Genomic DNA, 20402 nt, shown 5'->3' on the forward strand with positions numbered 1-20402 from the left:
AAGACAGCTGAGAAGAAGTCAACGCAAGTGCTGGATCTGATTCACACTGATTTGTGTGGGCCGATGCGAACAACGACGCCAGGCGGGAAGCGGTTCTTGATGACGATGATTGATGACTTCAGCCGCTTCACCGTCGTTTACCTGCTGGAAAAGAAGTCAGAAGCGCCGGAGAAAGTGAAGGAGTACGTTCGGTATGCGGAAAATCTTTTCAACCGAAGCCGCGTATTGTCCGCTCGGATGGCGGAGGCGAGTACGCGAACAAGGAGTTGCGCGACTTCTTTGCCAAGGAGGGCATCAAAGCGCAGTTCACAACAGCGTATACACCACAACAAAACGGTGTAGCCGAACGGAAAAATCGCTCGCTGCAGGAGATGGCGACGACGATGCTCCTCGATGCTGGCCTACCCAAGCGATATTGGGGCGAGGCCGTGGTTACGGCTGCTTATTTACAGAACCGACTTCCGTCGCGATCCGTGGAGAAAACTCCATATGAGAGATGGTACGGGCGGCAACCTGTACTGAGTCACTTGAAAGTATACGGTTGTCCCGCCTACGTACATATACCCGACGTCAAGCGAGGTAAGTCTGACAGAAAGGCGAGGAAGTTACGGTTCATCGGGTACTCTGATGTCCACAAGGGGTACCGATTCGTTGATACGTCGACGGATAAGGTCACCATCAGCCGTGACGCAAGATTTTTGGAGCTAAAGGATGGATCGTTTCGTGAGACGGAATTGGAGTCAACGTCCGTCGAGAATTCACCGGATAGTGAGTTTGAGTGGCCTCTTCCGGTAGTGTTATCGAAGCAGCCGGCAGCTGTAGAAGAAGCTATGGGAGAAGTTGCCGAAGACGGCGAAGAAAATGAAGAAACAGTGAGTGAAACAAGCGAGCAAGAAGACTACCACAGCATGAACGATCCCGATCCAGAAGACGATCCCCTCGCAATGAAGGAGGAGGATGAAGACGAAGAAGAAAATAGTGAAGTGGACGAAGCACATAGCGAAGAAGCGGGAAGTGAGGCTCGACAAGGTCGTCGCACCTGAGGCGTGCTACCAAGCCGGTTGTCGGATTATGTGGTAGGCGTCGTGGAGCAGGAAGCTGAAGAACCAGTGACTTTCAAGCAGGCAGTGTCCAGTCCGGACCGAGTGTTGTGGAAGGCAGCGATGGATAGTGAAATCCAGTCGCACAAGCAGAAAGGGACGTGGGAGTTGGTACCTTTACCGAAAGGTAAGAGAGTTGTAGGCAGCCGTTGGGTTTACAAAGTAAAGCGGAACGAGTCCAACGAAGTAGTCCGCTACAAGGCGCGGATTGTTGCCCAGGGGTTCACGCAATGTTATGGCATCGATTACGATGAGGTGTTCGCTCCTGTGACTAAACACACCACCCTACGAGTTCTGCTGTCACTGGCTGCGAAAAAGGGAATGATGTTGAAGCACTTTGACGTGCGCACCGCTTATCTCTACGGAGACATAGATGAGGAGATTTACATGCGCCAACCACCCGGATACGAAGTTTGCGGCAAGGAGGAGGTCGTTTGCCGACTTCGTAGAAGTATTTACGGATTGAAGCAGTCAGCCCGTTGTTGGAACCGGAAGTTAACCGGTGTTCTGACAAATCTTGGATTCCAAACAAGTTCTGCGGATCCGTGTCTATTCGTGCCAACCAGAAACGGCAAGAGAGTGTACCTGATCGTGTACGTGGATGATTTCCTCGTCGGATCTGTGAGCGAAGAGGAGTTGACTCGCGTTCGGAAACAGCTGGGTCAGCATTTCGATATAGTTGATCTAGGTGACGTTAAACACTTCCTAGGTCTGGAAGTTCAGAAGGAGAGTGACGGGTACAGTGTTAGCCTGGCTAACTACATCGACAAACTGGTTGCCAAAGTAGGTCTTTGTGATGCAAAGACGGCAAGAACGCCCATGGATCAGGGCTATCTGAAGCGAGAGGTTGAGGACAAACCGTTCGAAGATGGTACGAAGTACAGGAGTGTGGTTGGTGCGCTTCTCTATGTGGCGGTGTGTGCGCGACCAGATATCTCGACGAGTGTTGGGATACTAGGAAGGAAGTTCAGCGCCCCAACAGAGGTAGACTGGACAGCTGCGAAGCGTGTGGTGCGGTACCTGAAGGGTACCAGAGATTGGAAACTGCTGCTTGGACGGAAGAAGAAGGAAGAGCTAGTGGCATTTTCGGATTCGGATTGGGCTGGAGATCAGAATACGCGTAGGTCAACAACCGGCTACGTAGTGTTCTATGGAGGAGGAGCAGTTTGCTGGGTCAGTCGTCGGCAAAATTGTGTTACGCTATCGACGATGGAGGCCGAGTACGTCGCCCTGGCAGAAGCGTGCCAGGAAGTTGTGTGGCTGCGGCGACTGCTTAAAGATTTCGGTGAGGAACAGTTAGAAGCTACACTGGTATACGAGGACAACCAAGGATGCCTGAGCTTCGCCCGTTCCGAAAGATCCAGCAAACGCTCGAAGCATATCGAGACCAAGCACCATTTTGTCCGAGACCTGTGCGACAAAGGCGAGGTGGTGCTTCAGTACTGCCCAACGGACCAGATGCCAGCTGACATCCTGACGAAGCCATTGGGTTTTGTTAAAAATCAACAGTTTGCCGAGCAGTTGGGTTTGGTTGATGGACGACCGAGTCGAGGTAAGGTGTCCAGCCATTGAGGAGGAGTGATGGGATATGGCAATGTCTCACCCCTTACTACAGTTTTTTGAGTTTTTGACATTCTTACCCCTTTTATATTTGGCCCTTCTGGCAACACTGTAAGTGTTTATGTTTTTAAAGAAGACGACAACAACAAAGTTTATTTTTAGCACTAGTGAATTCGATACCGCCATTGTATGTAAATATAGTTCGTCCTTGCTCGTAAAAGTATCGCGGCGTTTGTTCCGTTTTATTTAATCCTTCCGAGACCAGTACGTGTGTGTCCGCTTGTGCTCTGTGAGAACTCTGCTTGCCAACATCTGTGCCTTCCTCCCAGGTTATAAGCTCAAGTTATACTTTTAATTTAAAAAAATACGTGTTTGATTACCGGTGAAAATTATTTCATCTTGATTTAAGTGTACATCGTACCCGCGTACTGTGCGTACACAAATTCTTTCTGTTCTCGCAAGTTATTAAGGTGAAACAGTTTGGAATCAAACTTCAAAGCCACTAATCTCGCGAAGGAAGTATCCAACAACAATCCTTTCTTTTTTTGACTATGAGCACTAGCAAAAGGTTTAAAATAAGAAGATCGAAAACGTTTGCCTACTATTTCTCCAGTTTACTGAATAGGGACATTATGATGGCCATCACAGTAGTTTTCAGTGTTACAAAAACAAAGGCTTTCTTATACACAGTATCTTCAATTTAAACTATATCGGGGGTTCGTTAATTGAATCAGTTCGAAAATCGAGGGAAGTTAGTTCGAAAAACAAGGTTTTGCATTTGTAAGTCTACTTATAAGATTTTTTTTTATTTCAAGAATTTATGCTTTCTCAGAATTCTATATTCTTTGGTGCTTAATCAGGCTAAAATGTGTGCAAATTTAGTTCTTCCTAGAATTTCTTGGAGCTGAAGCATATGATTCTAGATGAGTGAATGGAGATCAATTTATCATTTCTAAGTAGAATAATATCTCGCAGTTATGGACTGTAGAAGATAATTTAATATTTCGAAGAACCATTTTTATCATCAAGATCCCCGTTTTGGTAACTTATTGACTACAGCAGATATTCTAGTTCATCCAAAAACTTTCTGGAATAAATACCTTCAACCTACTGGTGTGACAAGCAATCTTTTGATGATTTTTAATATAGCTTGAACCTCTTACCATTCATATGAGTAAACAGGGTATTGTATGGATATGTATCGATGTTATTGGTCCTTTAAGAACTTAAACATTAAGGATGTTCTTTCAGCTTTGAAATTCAATACAAATGCATGCTAACAGTAGTTCACTATTGTTTTCAATTTTGGCCTAACGTCGCTCGGCTAAATGACCATTTCAGCCAAATGGCGTTCGGCTAAATGACATTCGGCCAAATGACCGATGAAAAATTGCATAGAATGGGTATAAATTTTTTTGCGAACTAATCTGTAATTTTATGCGACTTAATTTGTGATAACAAATGTTGATTTTGTAGAAATAAAGTAGTGACAGCCCTCTGCAAGCGAATAATACGTCAGTAGTATAACCCCCTTGGTCGATAATGATAGATGTTCATGTATTTGTATGTGTTGATAATATAAAACAAAGCATAATCGCTGATAGATGTAGAAAGTTGATTGTATTCTGTTAGTTCGTACTAGGGTGGGTGTACCAGTTTTGGACATAGTGGTTCCCTATTTCGCCATACGTGATAACTTTGATGTCTTCTTATTTTGAAAACTTTTGTTTGTTGTATTAGTTAGATTTAAGATATATCTTAATGTTGAAACATTCAAAAATATTTAAAATGTGAAAGTTATCAAAATTTCACATATGGCCAAATAGGGAACCACTATAACCATAACTGGTACACTTTCCCTACTTCGTTGTTGATGAACCTGATGAAAACCCGCATCCCGCATTGATAAATTTTCTTCGCTGTATCACGAATCTCAATGGTTATTCGGTCTGGTGTCTACCGTGTCCGCTGCGCTGAGAATTCAATCAGATTTGACAGCTACAACGGATTAATTGACCTTACTTTGTACGAGTATACGGGAAGAAACTAAAAAAACGATTTCATTCATCATTCATCACACAAATAAACGTAGTACCTTTTTGTTTCATACCGATGTTCTTGATCCAACATGGAATCCATGGAGTACAGGTCTTGAGTTCTACATATATAAACAGTTGTTTGGTGATCATTTTGAATTATGGCATAAAGAGTAATTTGTCAATTGTTGAACGACTAAATTGCTCGCTAATTGTCGAACACGCCATAACGAATTATTTTTTTTATTATCTGTTCGGATGCGCCGCTGCGACCATTATTTAGATCTATTGTGGCATTACCCGTATCCTTAATGTATAGTGCATGTCGCCTTACTCCATTTCCATTGAAAATTAATGAAGCATCGATTTATGTACAGTTCTTGTTTTGATTCCTCAGAGATCGATAAAAATAGAATGTGATAAAAAGGTCCCGCTATTTACACCCTTTATAGAGACTTACAACTCAGCGAAGGCGGCGCCCTTAGCAAACATGATCGATTTAATTTCTGAGGAACCAAATCGGTACTACTGATATTTGACCATGCAACGGAACTCCAGTCCCATCCTTGTTCCACTTTTGGTTAAGTCCCAGAAAAAGAGGCTTTGTACTGACAGTAAAACTTAATCAAGCTAGAAAATTGTTTAGTAATTAGAATTCGCATGAGTCCTTCAATTACCAGTACTTAACAGTTTTTGTTGAGTTAATACTCATGATTGTTATCCTGGCTTCAAGTGTAGTCTCGGGACTGACCTCTTCCGAGTCTTTAACCATCTGTTAGATAAAATAGATTCAATTTCAGAAACTGTTGCCAAAGGACATTGTACCGTGAATCATTGAATTACCAGAACATATTACCCTAGCCCGACAAACAAAATGACACATGGGTTCAAATTGGTAGATCTTACCTCGTAACGCACCACAAAAAGGTGATCTATCCACGTTACGGGTACAGAAATACACGGGCTGTTCAACAATAGGTGAGATTTAAACAACTGGTGAATTACCTTAAATTTTACTAAGTTTTAATTTTATTTGTGCCCTCACTATTCATGAAGTAAACGGAATATTGCGCTTATTTGTACTGATGATCTTGATCCTCCAAGAAGTCCATTGAATATCAGCTATCTTTCAATATGCAACTTGTTGCGAATGTAGACCTTATAATATATATTATGGACTGTCTTTCCGAAAACTCTAAAATGACTAAAACTTCCGTTATATTCATTAAGATTCGCAGTCGAATTCTTCAAATATATCTGAGCATGTATTAAGTCAAAATTCCTCAATATGTAACCAATTATGCTCTTATATCAACTCTATTTCAAAAAGTTCTCGGATGACTGTGATTGTCTACATATATTTTTTTTTAAGGAACTCTATTTAGATTAAATGAAATATACTTCGAATTATGTTTTGTTCTCTAGATTTGTGCTCATGAAAATGTAAAGTTGTTTTCAATTCTCAGGTTTTAAATAACCTTTACCTTATGATGGTTCCATTCCAGCATTTATTGGTTTTTCTCGGTAAATGTGATACTACTCAAAGTGACAGGGAGCAAGGAAAGTAATGAAAGATTATGATGGATAGAATCGCAAGCAAGCGACGAGAGAAATTAATAGAAGTTGAAAAATAACAGAGGGCCATATGTGAACAACACAATCGAAACGACAAATTATTGCCTAACGTCCTAGTTTTGAACGGCTAGATCAGGTCCGTCCCACTCGGGCTCAGATTGGGTACCACTTCTAGTACTGCATTTGGTCTCTCGGTAGTGCAAAAGGTACCCAAGTTTGACAGATCGCAGTACACTTTGAACGGCATTCTAGATTACCTTATCTATATAAATAAAAATGGAACGGTGTTTGTATGTCACGAAATGGCTTACGAACGGGTCAACGGACTTAAATGATTCTTTCTTAGTTTTGTTTGTCAAGGGTTCCGACGTGTTTGTGTGTATAAAAATCCCAGGATATTCACCGGGAAAGTTGAAAAAACAAGCGCGAACGAAACTGTAATTTTATATGGGACGGTCAAAAGCATTTTTCAACAGCCTACTTGATGGCAAGACGAAGTTTGCCGGGACCACTAGTGAGCCATAAAATTTTGGGCAACTACAAGGGACATGGGGTCTTTAATTTGTCTTTGGCTAGATGTTGTAGCGTTGGTCACTACTACCACTAGACAGACAAAAATTTGTCGCAAGAATTATGATGGTTCCGTCGTTATGGTGGATGACGAAACACAGTTTTAACGAGTTTTATACACACAGTATCAAAATCTCGATCATTATCCAGCATGTACAGTATTGGACAAAACATTTGCAATTTCTTAGATTTTCCATACAAAATGACCAACTCTGGTTCAGCTATACCTCAGGTATTTATGGTCCGATTTGAATGAAATTTTGGCAAAACATCGGACATAACTTGAATTTTAACATTTATTTTTGAGTGATTTTTCCAATCACAAGTTCAAAAGTAGTAACGGTTTGACCAACGTGAATTTTTTGAAGATTTTTTATAAATAACATAATTAAACATATTGAAGGAATAGCTTCATGGTATTTTCAGCAAAGTTGTACATTTTGAATGAGATGAATAAGCTTGCTGAAGGTAGTTTTTGTGTAGGGTTATCAGATTTTTAGATAAATAGTTTTGATATTTTCTTCGAAAATTACACTTTAGTTAAACCGTTAGTACCTATTAACTCGTGATTGGAAAAATTATTCAAAAATATATGTTAAAATTCAAGTTATATCTGATATTCTGCGAAAATTTCGTTTGAATCCGTCCAAAAATAACTGAGATATAATTAACCAAAATTGGTCATTTTGCATAGAAAATCGAAAAAGCTGCAAATGTTTTGTCCAATACTGTATGTGCCTCGGATATGTTTACAAACATGTTCATGATTTTGGATTCCAATTTCGTAATTGAAAGGTCAGAAAATTCATACATATTACATGAGACAGCTTAACCTAAAAATATTTGGAAACTTTCAGGGTGTGAAAGTTTTGTCGGGGTACTTATCATCGTTGAAAAAAAATGAGTTGAGTCAAAAATTGTCCTTACTAACACAATTCTGCCGTTGTAAATTTACAAATTGTGAAATATTTGACAAAATAAAAAAAAAAACAATAAAGTTTCATTTAGATACCTGAATGTCACAATTTAAGCCAAAGGATAAACCTGAAATAAAAAAGGTTGCTCATCAAAATAAAACAAATCTTTTAAAGCTACAATGTTACAATAAAATCGAAATTAACCCCTCTACCGGCAGCTTCATTTTTTACCACAAAATTCAAATTCAAATCGTTATAACTATTTTGTTTTTCAATATTTTTGCACCATTTTTTCAAAAGTTCTCAAAAACTTTTCTAATTTTAGGATCTGTGTTGATATTGATCATTGGTCATCTGGTTTTTAAGATATTCCATAATTCCTTGGGGGACCGACCCGTAACTAGAACCCCCCATTAATATCTCAGGCTACAGAATTTTAATCGTATTCGGATGTTTATCATTCGGAACAATACATGAATGAGAGTATGTTGTGAAAAAATGAAGTAATTTGGTGCATCCGTCTTTAAGTAATGAGCATTTAGGTTTCTGGAACCACGCTGGCCAAATAAAGTTCTTAAAAACTTCAAAAAAGATCATATCGTGATTTTCAGATATCTCCAAGAATGAACCGATTTGAGTGATTTTTTCAAAGTAGCTCCTTATTACCTGGCATTATATAGCCTACATTCTATTTTTTTGATAAATTGATCAAAAACAAAATGGCCGCCAAAGACATTTGATATGGAAAATGTCGGTCCCCCAAGGAACATCGAAATATCTTTTAAACCAGATCACCAATAATTAATATTGATACGGATTCCTAAACTAGAAGAGATGTTTGAGAATGGTGTAAAAATATTGAAAAACAAAAAAGTTATAACGATTTGAATATTTATTTTGTGGTAAAAAATGAAGCTGCCGGTAGAGGGGTTAACGAAAGGTTTACCAAAATAAATCTTACTTTATGATTTTCATAAGAAACATAAAGTCTATTTTAACATCTAGAAAAAGGATACATGAAGAAAATAAACAAATAAATAAAAGTAAATTTGTTCATTTTGCAGAAATGAACAAATTAATAAAATTGTTAACAACGGTATCATTTTGAGCGATTCTATTTCAGTAAAAAGTAGTCCCTAGCCTATATCATTTACGTTACTCATATGAAGTATGGGTTTCTGGCAAGGTTATCCAAATTCAGGCAGATCATTGTTTCAAAGAGTTAAATAACACAGCGTAACAAAAATTACATTTCTGCGTGTCTCAAGGATCAAATTATGTGTATCTAGTAGATTTGGGGTTGCAGAATCTGATGCACTTCTCAAAAATGTTCCAACACGTCACAGCTTTTGGCTACAGGTCGCCAAAGTTGTGTAAAACAAGGGTTTCGTCGATGTTTACATTTAATTTTAAATATGATTTAAGAATGCAAAAAAGAGCTTGAGCTTTCATATCATACATAATTCGGTTGAAATTGCACGACAAAATTAAGATTAAATCAATTTTTTCAACATGCTTGCAGTCTCCATACAAAATTCTTCGTTTCTCTTGTATGGCAGAATACAATACTTTTCTAAACCATCTAGAAATAACTTTTCCGTATCGAAAGCATTATGAACTATGTTGATAAGTATTGTTATACACATGAAGTTTGAATTCTGTGGAAAATTAAACAAATAAATTGCCATACAAGGTGACAAACTTGCATACAAGTTGGCTAAAATAGCCAAATTTCAAAATTTTCAACAGCCAATATCTTAAAAACTAGACGTGCTATGATATTTTTGAAAACGGCAAAGGATTCAGCAAACCTTAATAAAATAAATAGCGGTATTTTGGTGTTTGAGACAAAAACGTGTTCCACAGTATGATCATCGCAAAAATGAATTTTATTTTCTTGAATTTTAAGTTTTTGTAAGCTTTACAGTATAAAATTGAGAAACATTATCTAAGTCATAATTTCCCAAACTGTGGGTCGCGACCTCCCGAGGAGGTCGTGAATTGATCTCTAGTGGGTCGTGACAAATTTTCAGTTAGGTATCATTAATTTTCTTCACTTATGAATATCTTCAAGAATTTTAAACGATACTGTTCTTATTTATTTATTTGACGCATTTCAACAATCAGATCAATTGATACCATTTGAGGGGGTTAGACGCAATGAATTGTAAGTAAAAAAAACTAGTCTTGAGAAAATAAATTTTGAAGTTTTTTCAGTAACTTTCCATACAAAAATCACCCAAAAATGCTGTTGGAAAGCTCCAAAACAGGAGATGTCACTTACACCACTTTGCATTTGGGTTCCTTATTTATTAGGAATATGAGTTTATCGAGTTTCTGGCTTTCGCAAACTTAACCTTGAGACATTGGCTCGGTAGCTTAGTTGGTTCTAGCATACAAGAGTCCTGGTTTCAAATCCCAGCCTAGCACGTAGATTTTTTCATAATTTATTAATGTTTACCACGCGTAATGAATTAATTAAATTAAAAACCATGTGGATTGGATTACTGCGAACATTAATGCAAGGCTCAACCTTTTTGAAATCATTTTTTGATGTTGTTGTATATATCGTTATTTAGAGACACATGGATCAGGTTTTTTTAATAGTTCCTTGAAATTTTATTTGAAAATATTTTTTATATTTTTAAAACAAGTACTGGCATCCATCGCTCGTTACTATATACTGTATTTTGTTTCTTGAAAGATTTAAGCATGTTCAAGAAAATGTTTAAGGCGATATTTTGATTTAGCTGATATGGGGTAACAATGATCACACACAGGGATTGAATCTTGAGAAAATTGAGAGAATCTCTCACGTATCGCTCTCTGTAACTATCATAATATGCAGCACATTATGAGAGACTGTTTATCATATACTGTTACAACTTTGCAGCCATTCCATGAAAAACCGATCTAGTGGGTCACCGAATTCCGTGAAAATTTGCTATTTTGTTCCTTATCCGAAATTAGGATACACGTGTTTTTGGATTTTTTGATTGGGGTGACCATTTCCGAAATAAGGTGACCAGAAAAATCGATACATTGCTGATCACGGACCGCAACAGATGGGATGTTTTTCTTCGCTTGTTTTGATCGTGCTTCAAAATCAAATGAGAGTGAATTCTGCAATGCCTGATCACTCATCTAAACAGCTTTCGCCAATATTGAAAAAGTCGTTACCTACTTAAATCATGACTTCTGAATCCTAATATGAAGGCCAAACTCTTTCAAGTCATATATTTTTTGAGTAATTTTAAAATAAAAAAAAAAACCTTGAACCGCAAAATAGGTTTAAAAGTAGGCAATATCCTAAGGGAACATAGCAATTCGTTAATGTTTAGTAAATGAACATACTAACAAAAGTTTTGGCAAAGAAATCGACGATACCATTTTTAATATTAGGCGTATTTCCCTTGCTGATATCGTTTGCAGAACTCATGTGAGATATGGTTTTTTAGTAGCGTCCATCCATAATGATAGAAATCATTGTTTTGAAAACTTAACAAATTTACGTACGAACTAAACTCAATTTTCGCAAGAACCTAATTGTTTTTAACTCTCGCATAACTTGAAGTAAGCCATTAGTAACCGAGCCATTAGTAACTGAGTGTGTAGCACCTTGTTTCTAAGCAAATTAATGGACCAGGATGAAAATTATCACCTCTGGGAGATAGAGGATGGTATTCTCTTCATCGTAGCATTGTTTAATAACGTGTAAATCCAATCGTTTGCTCGATAACATCAAGCTATACACTCGGTAACCAATGGCATCTAGGGTGAGATCACAAGTTATGAGAGAACTAATGAATATAAGAAATTGAAGCATCATTCATACTTTGAAAGTGTTCTATCAATAAACAATAATTCGAACCTTTTACGACATGAGTCATTCCGATTGATGTTAACCCGGATTACGGTACCTATGTTCAAGGTAAGAATACGCTATATAAGTCGAACAAATTAACAATCCAAAAAAAATGTGTAAAAAAATCGTGTAAAAGAGTTACGCATTTTTTAACAGAATGTACACAAAATTGTATGAAAAAACTTGATGAAATTTTTTTTTTTTCATAACTTTTTACGAAGATTTTTTACACTTTTCATGTCTTCTTTGTTAGATATCTTAAAACGCATGTTTTTACTGAACACCGCACCCTTCTATCGCATAAAGTAAAGGAATTATCTGTCGAATTTGTTAAAACCCACGAAAAGACGCTTATATGAAAAAGCTTTTATAAACTGTTTAAAAGGAAGTTATGGTACTTTCATGATTTGTAAGTTTTTTCTGTGCCATTTTGCACCGAAGATAGTTATAGTTGGCCTAAACTACCCCTACTTGAATTTCGAAAGTTTTTCACGTTCTGCCCTTAGAATGTGCGGTTTTCCAGTGACAGTTAGTGACAGGTTCCCTTGACTTTTGGGTGCTCGCAATCAAAATCTCCTCTCTATCAGTTCTTAAATAACTTTGCTACTTCAAAAGGTCGCGTGATGATATATTTAGCAAAAACATGGCTTTTCTCAAGCTAAACAACTTTGTAGGAAACACAAAAAATATTAAAATTTGCGAAAAAGTTTTGATAAAAATATGATTTTAAGGGGCCATTCACTTAAAACGGCATATATCTCAAAAAGTATGAAAGATAGAAAAACCGTGCCTTCGACAAAGTTGTTTCAAATTGCCAATTCTTCAACTTTACCGAAGACACCATATGTCTATCTAAATGTTATAAAAAAATAGTTTTTCTATCTCACTTCTAGGTCACAAAACTTCTTTTTACATCAAAATATACGCTTTAAAATGCCAAGAAACTTCTCAGAACAAACTATATTGCTAAAATAAACGGTTTAGGTGCTATTCAAAAAGCGCATGAAATCGACAAAATAAAACACAGTGGCATTCCAAACATTTTCGAGCCAAAAAATCGAGCAATTAACCAGATACGACTGAGTAAAAGAATGCACCAAATCCAGTTGATGTCGACTGCAACTCATAAACCAAAATATCAAGAAAACAAAAAAAAATACGACATCTGCATAATTAAGTCTGATAACCGAAACTCACCGATCACTTCCTGATCTGAACTTCCCCGATAGCCCAGCAAGTATGCTAGCTTGCGCGCTTTGCTTTCAGCGTCTATCTGCAGACCGGACTCGGTGCATGTATCACCGCTCTGACATATGGCGCGATGGAAGTATTTTCTAAAAATAATCAATTTGTCTTTACTTCCTCTCCGATGCATGTTTAATTCCTACTCACCTAGAGCTGGGTGACAGATAATGGACGTAAGTCGACCAGCTTCCGGCACTTTCACCAAACAGCGTCACATTCTGGGGATCTCCTCCAAACCGGTCAATGTTCTCCTGCACCCACATCAGGGCTTGGCGCTAAAAAAATGAATTGTTCATCTTGAAGACTTGCATTTACAAATTAAATTAACCTTTACGTCCCCGACCATCGACAAGGTATTTTCAAATAGCTGTCATTTCATCAATTTTCATTCGATTTTTTTGAAACCATCCTCAATTGAGGATTGTTCACTTTTCCAAAGATTATTATTTCGAGCAGTTAGAGGACTGAACTCAAAAGCTTTGCCTTTCCATAGTAATTTCCATATAAAATTCAAATGGCGTGTGCACAACCAAATTTCTTCCAAATCACTTCAAATTTTGGGAGGATGATTTTTATCATAATTGACACCGTTTGAGCATAGGGGCGCAAAAATTTTAAAATTTGCATCAGTCTACTGTTCATTACCAAAAATGCTACGTCATTTGTAAATTATCTTTTCAGTGCCAACAAATCTATCATCAAAGAAGCTCTTCAACATATATCTTTAAATTGCGGTTATTGATAATTCTTAAAGTGATCAATTCTCGATTACTTTTTCAAATCGACTTAAGCAACTTTCATACGGTTTTGAGAAAGTCAATTAGGAAGAATCACAACATTCAAAAACTGTTTAAAAATGAATCCCCTTTTTAACATTTTTTACCGTGTATATCGCTTAAATTTTGCATGCAATCAGCTCACGTTAAAACACTAGATAGTTCCTATCATTTCCCACAAAAAATGTATGACAAAATGATAAGCCGTTTCAATCAGTTACTTACGACGTTTTTGTACCAGTGTAAAAGTAGTAGTATTTTGTTTTGATTCGTGGTTAAGACACTTTGTCTGCCATATACAACGGAGCGGCGAAAGTAGCGTTAAGGTTGCGAAAGTGGAGAATCTTACTTTCGTCGTTTTGTAAATCCGAACATTAACGGTTCTAAAAGTGAAAAATCGAGTTGGTTTAGAACGGAACGTGTAGAATTTCATCTGCGAAACACGTAGTATTGATAAAGTAAGTTTGTTATCCTTTCTGACTTGAGTCTGTTTGAATAAGTCTTCGAGAATTGAGTAGTTACTTATAACTTCAAATTAAGACTGGAACGCGCAAAAATTGGTTGACAAAAAATCGTATATGTCATTCAAAATTCATTATACAAACCCCTTTTTTTACTCATTTCATATATTTGAAGGAAAATTGTTCGTTTATTAATTTGATATACCAAATCCAAACAGTTCAGACTTAAGATTAACGCCTTCGACAAAATGTTGCACAGTGGTCTCATCGACCTTAACCGTCGTCAAACGCCAGTTTGATTTGAGCTACTGCGGCGTTTTCCATTGATTTATAAGTTTTTTTTTAATTTCATCTGACCAAGACCCAATACCGTTCGATAAGCCGGAGTTCTGGGCTGTTGGAAGGGTTGAGGCCTTTGGGTATAAAAACCACGATTGTCTTTTCCCATAGCGGTAGCTCGCCAAATCTGGCCAGAACATGACAGGTTCATTATATTTCTTCAGGAATGGCAAACACTTTTCGAGGCACTCCCAGACGAAGTTCTCTTGATTGATGGTTCCAGTAGTTATGAAAATGTAACTTTTTATACCATACCTGTATATGGCATGCCGGACGAGGTATTGGGCGGTATGAATAAAAGGTAGCAAAGTTGAGTTTACTACATTCTCAGAAGTAAACACTATATGTGGAACACGAGTGGAACATGTTTGTGTCATTTACCTTTCTTCACCTATCGAACATACAAGGTACAAACAATGCGTTGCTATGAATATAGGTAATATTTACTACAAAGCTACTGGTAGTTATCTTCAGAGGTTGCTACACATGCTTTGAGATTGCGGAATTGAATGGAATAATTTACTTTTGAGTAAAAACCATGGGAAAACTATATGAGTTTTGATATTTTGGAATGTATTTTGAGTTTTGCTTACGAATTCTGAGGTTATGAAAACATTCGCCCGTCGGTAAGGTTACCGGCTGTAGCAATTTGTAATTTCCGTGTGAATTCTGGCATTACGATAATTATGTTATTTTATGAATTTTTGGATGTCGGTAAGAATTCAGATATTTATAATGTAATTCTGAATTTTACGTGTGTATTCTGACATCTCAGATTTTCAGATTTCCTTTGAAATTCCATATTTCCTGTAGGAACTTTGGGATTCCGATAGGGATGTCAGATTTTTAATGATAATTTTGGGATTTTAAAAGCCATTCTAGGAATATTGTGGAAATCTGGTAAAAACTTTATAATTGGGGTGGGAATGGGATTCCGGTTAATAATCTCTTGGAATTCTGTGGGTATCTTTGAGACGGTATTTCTGTAAGAATCTATGATATTTCGGTGGGATTCCTGCGATTTATTGTGTGAATATTTGCAATTCTGAAAATAAATATTTGTAATTATTGTAAAAACCTTTAAGATTTGTGAAATTGATAAAAAAATTTAATAATTTCAAGGGGAACCCCCCTAACGACTACCAACTAAGTCACTACAATTCCCATAGAAATCTCTACATTCTTAATTATAAAAATTCCAAGGATACTATCATAAACCCCACCGAAATAACGGGAATATCACAGAAACACTTAGAACTTCCGGAATTCAACATGCTGTTAAGAAAACACACGGTGAGCATCAAAATTCTACCGCAATTTCACCAGAATCTGGTACTGGTGCTAGGAAATATGTAATTCCTTATTTGATAGCTGTAATCTTAAGATCTCTTCATAGATGTTAAGCTAAAATCACAGACAAACAGACGTCACACTCTCATCGCTATCAATCGACCACCTTTTTAACGGCCAATTCAAATATATGGTAGGTGGTCAATTCATCACTCGCAGCGCTCACATCGTTTTTGTTCGCGTTTGACGTTTGCTCACTAACGCCATCTGTTGGCCGATCGGCCAAATACGCTGATTTTAGCATTGGGCGTACATGTTCTTGTGACTATGATTTTGATCACGATTTGTTCTAAGTGTTACGTTGTTTGTCTGTGCTAAAATTTAAAAAAAAAATCATCAATTAATGGCATTGGTGAATACCGAAAACCACCCAGAAAATTCTTTGATGTACCATCATCATAAAATCATACACATAAAGAGAATACCATACTAATCGCAAAATAACACTACAAATCTTGTCAAATTACAGCACCTTCATGATTTTGCGTCGCGTAATCGATTAGATTCCATGCATTTCCTTCATATGCATGATTTATCAATATTAAGCGTCACTTTGAATATATTTTCCTTTAAGTGCAGAATCACTTTGCACTCTGAATGGAAATTTCTTAACGTGCAGTTTCAGTCACTGCTCATGTTGGAAAGTAGCAGATACTACATGTTCGAAAAGTTGTTTATTCATACCAAAAATGGTGTAAAATGTAGGAAGTTTCATTCGAGAACGTTGAATTATCTTGCTGCACGAGCAAAATTTGGACACGCTGCTTCTCTTTCTTGCACGTTATTTTGAAAACTCATCATAGCAACCATTGTATATACACTCAATTTTAAAAAGCAGCATTTCAGATTTTTAGGTGCACACAGAAACACATCAATTTGAAGTTGACCAATTTTTGCGCGTTCCATTCTTTATTCAATTATCCTACGTTCATCGCTGACTTCTGAATCAGTTTTTACTCAACTGTGTCCATCGATACACTTTTGGTCGACTTCCTGCTTTTCAAATTTTGTAAATCTTGTTAATGTTTCATTCTAAACGGCCTGCTATTTCAGATATTGTTGATATAAGTTTCATAAATTTTGGATGAATATTTGAAGGTACTGAAGACTCTTTTTCATCCTTCCCATAACTGGAACCGAGATGAACTAGCCCAGGGCTAAAAATCTCGTTAATAAAGATAGAAAAAAAAATATCAGAAATCACATTTGGATGCATACACCATCATTAAGGAATTTCTGAAAATAGTTGGATAATGATTCATTACACAACTCTAAACAGTTGCATAATGAAAAAGCGTTCCGTAATAGTCATAACGCAACCGATTTCAGTAAGCTAATGACTATTACTACTCTGCATTATTCAGTGCAGGAAAGTAGGCCGTTTCATGAAAGATTGTCGTGATGAAAAACAGCCTAACACGATGATAAATTGCTAAAATATGTATTTATTCCAATTTTTCATCGTAGTAGGCTGTTTTCCATCACGCCAATCTGAAATGAAACGGCCTACTGACCTGCACTGAATTATGTAGTATTGTAATAGTCATTACGTAACTGAAACCAGTGCTGTAATGATTCATTACGCAACGCTTTCTCATTACGCAACTATTTTGAGTAGCGTAATGAATTATTATGGAACATTTTTTCAGAAATTGTAAAATAATGGTGAATGCATTCCGATATAATTTTGGATACCCTCAAGTAATCTTCGGCGAAATTGCAAAAAATGCTGTAAGCAACTCGTTGCAAAACTCGATTTTTACAGCGCTCGTCGTTATTATTCAATCATCATTCTGCAACTTGTGGCGTAAACTACTATTTGACAATCGTCAAATAATTATACCCGGGTTTCTGGACCCTTGAAAAAGTCTTGGATAAGTTTCCTGAAAAAATGATAAAAGAATTATTGGAAAACCTTCATGCTTTCCTAGTGGAAAACCCTGGAAAATCTCGAGTGGAAATTTTGTAAGAATAACGTGAGTAATCGCTTATGTATTTTGTAGTCCTTTACTCCAAATGAACTATTAAATTGATGAATCAATTAAGAGTTAACTTGAAAAAATATTGAAGAAATCTTTGAAAAAAATGTTTGTGGAAATTTATGAGGAATCCCGATTGAATTTATTGTGAAATCCTTGAAAGAGTTCCTAAAACAATTCGTGAAATAATCCCAGGAAAATTAATGGAGCAATTCCTGTGATATTATGTAGGGTAATTCTTGAAAGAGTGGTTCTAAAAATGACACACAATATAACTGTAAAAATTACATCGGAGCTTTACGAAAAAATTTTGAAAATCTGTCAGAAAATTTTATACACGAATCTCTTCAACCTTCGAAACAAACTTTGTAAAATGTATCGGAAGCATTACTGTAAGATTAAATCTCCATTTATTACTCTTGTATAGTAACAACTGAAGAAATTGATAGAAAAATGTCAGACAAAATCTTTCTAGGAAATCCTATAAGAATTTCTAGTAGAATTTGCGAAGTAATCACATTGTTGGATAGTTTAACGATTTCCTTGAACCAATTCTGAAGGAATTTCTCTTATCATATTATTGAGAAATCATTTTAAAATTTTCACACAGAATTCCTGGGAGAATCACTAGAGTAATCTTCAAAATAATTTATGTAGTCTCAGTATGAGTCTTTGTACATGTTCCTGACGTAAGCTGTAAACGTATCACTAGAAGAAATCCTCAAGCTTTTCCAAGAGGAATTCGGAAACATATGGAATAGTCGCGTAGTTAGATCTAGAGTACAAATATTCATTTTTAAAAGCATTGGTTCAGGAAATGGCTCATATAAAAAATGTTTCAAAAAAACTTTCTGGCATCCTCAGAGTCAAGTTATAGATTAGCCCTCAGATACTCAATGATTAATAGATTTTATTTATAAAAAACACGATATTCTGTTGAACAGTACGTTTATCGTTGAAATGAACATTACCTTCACCAATATATCTTCTGGATGCTACAGAGGCCCATACACAGTACCGTTTCAGGTCCCCTCCAAACCTGATTTTCCCTACCTTATACATTTTGTTAAAAACTGAATTCCTATTGCAATGAGAAATTCTCACCCTGATTTCGGAGCCCGGTGCGGACCGCACCCACCGCACCCCCCTAGCTACGCTACTAATTATGAAGTAACGTAAGCAGAAAATGGTGTATCATTAGATGTTATTTGGAGCAATAATAATTACTTTTTTGTTTTAAGTGGTGTATGAAGTAAACAGTTTTGGTGATAGAATAAATGTCTCATATTGTATTAAAATGTTTTCATCAATATTTAATTATTTGCTTGAAAAAAAAAAAAAAGTATGAAAAAGATCAACTACAATCTGACACATACCATTTTGAACTTTTGCTACTACTTTTTGATAAATTCCTTCAATCACATATCTCATATTTAACACTGCCATGAACCCAGAACAATTCGGAATTGTTTCGAATTCTACATTGTCCATTTACGGCAAATGAATTGTACTCTTCTGAAGCCAACTGATGGTGGTTTAAAAAAAATCAATCGAAAATTGATGAACTGGCAGCTACTTGAAAATGCCTTGTCGATGGTCGGGGACGTAAAGGTTAATGTCACAATGAACTTACTTGATCTTTTAACCCAAAGTTACCATGAACGCCGGCGTCTGGTAATGACAGAAACCCAAACGGTCCCAGACGGTAAAACATGGTAACGACAATTACACCTTGCATCACCAAGTACTGAGGATCGTACACGAAACTGCTAGCCGTACCATGCTCAAGGCCGCCACCGTGGATATAAACCATGACAGGAATTTTTTTCTCATTCGAATTCGCCGTTGCAGGAGTATACACATTCAAATACAGAGCATCCTCGGTACCGGTGACAAATGACTTAAACAAGACGTGTGGCTGAATGAAGTCATTTTTATCAACTAAGCACTTCAAAAGTGGGGTTCCGAAACTGTCCAGCGGAACTGGAGGTCTGAAGCGCAACTCTTTGACCGGTGGTTTGGCATACGGAATTCCTTTAAAATAGCTGTACGATTCCCCGTTCGGTAATTTCGACGTAATACCTTGAATCTGTCCTTGTCTCACTTGCACTACCGGTCTCACTATGCCAGGCCAAAACCGCACCACCAAATCTTCCACTTCTTTTCTGATTATTGCAATTAGCAGCCTGATCAAACAAATCGCGTACGGGATCATTATAATCAACTTCTAGCTTCTACCGCAGAGTGCGCGATCGAAATCTCGTGCGCGCCGCCGATCGAATACCAAATCAAACTGAGAACTTGTTTCGGCGTCCACTGGAATGAGCCAACCGTAAAGTAAAGCAGAACGATTGCAGCAAGTAAACCGCACTCTGATAGACGGCAGCTGGAAATAGCATTTCGTTATCAACTTGCGATAGAATGGAGTTAACATATCCATATCAAGATCGGTGATTTGAGACTTTCTGTTTCATGGAATGTGAGAATTACCTGCACGTTACATGGTATAAGGCTTGATTTCTTCTTCTCTCTGTCTTAATCTTTCAACTGGGACCGAGCCTGCTTCTCAGCATATTAAATGAGAGCATTCTTTGCATATTGACCATTTTTGCATATGTATATTGTGTGA

General features: G+C 37.0%; 1 protein-coding gene across 1 annotated transcript in view; it reads right to left on the minus strand.

The window, feature by feature from the left end:
* Nucleotides 1-20149, minus strand: part of LOC5574466 (acetylcholinesterase) — a 27378-nt gene extending 7229 nt beyond the window's left edge. The window contains exons 1-3 of the mRNA XM_021843925.1: nt 19407-20149; nt 13016-13143; nt 12821-12957 (exon numbers count right to left, since the gene is read on the minus strand). Of these exons, the coding sequence (XP_021699617.1) occupies nt 12821-12957; nt 13016-13143; nt 19407-19988 (847 nt within the window). The 5' untranslated portion in view covers nt 19989-20149. The remainder of the gene's footprint in view (nt 1-12820; nt 12958-13015; nt 13144-19406) is intronic.
* Between the last annotated feature and the right edge of the window lie 253 nt (nt 20150-20402).

This window comes from Aedes aegypti, chromosome 2, assembly GCF_002204515.2.
Source record: "Aedes aegypti strain LVP_AGWG chromosome 2, AaegL5.0 Primary Assembly, whole genome shotgun sequence".
Taxonomy (NCBI): Eukaryota; Metazoa; Arthropoda; class Insecta; order Diptera; family Culicidae; genus Aedes; species Aedes aegypti.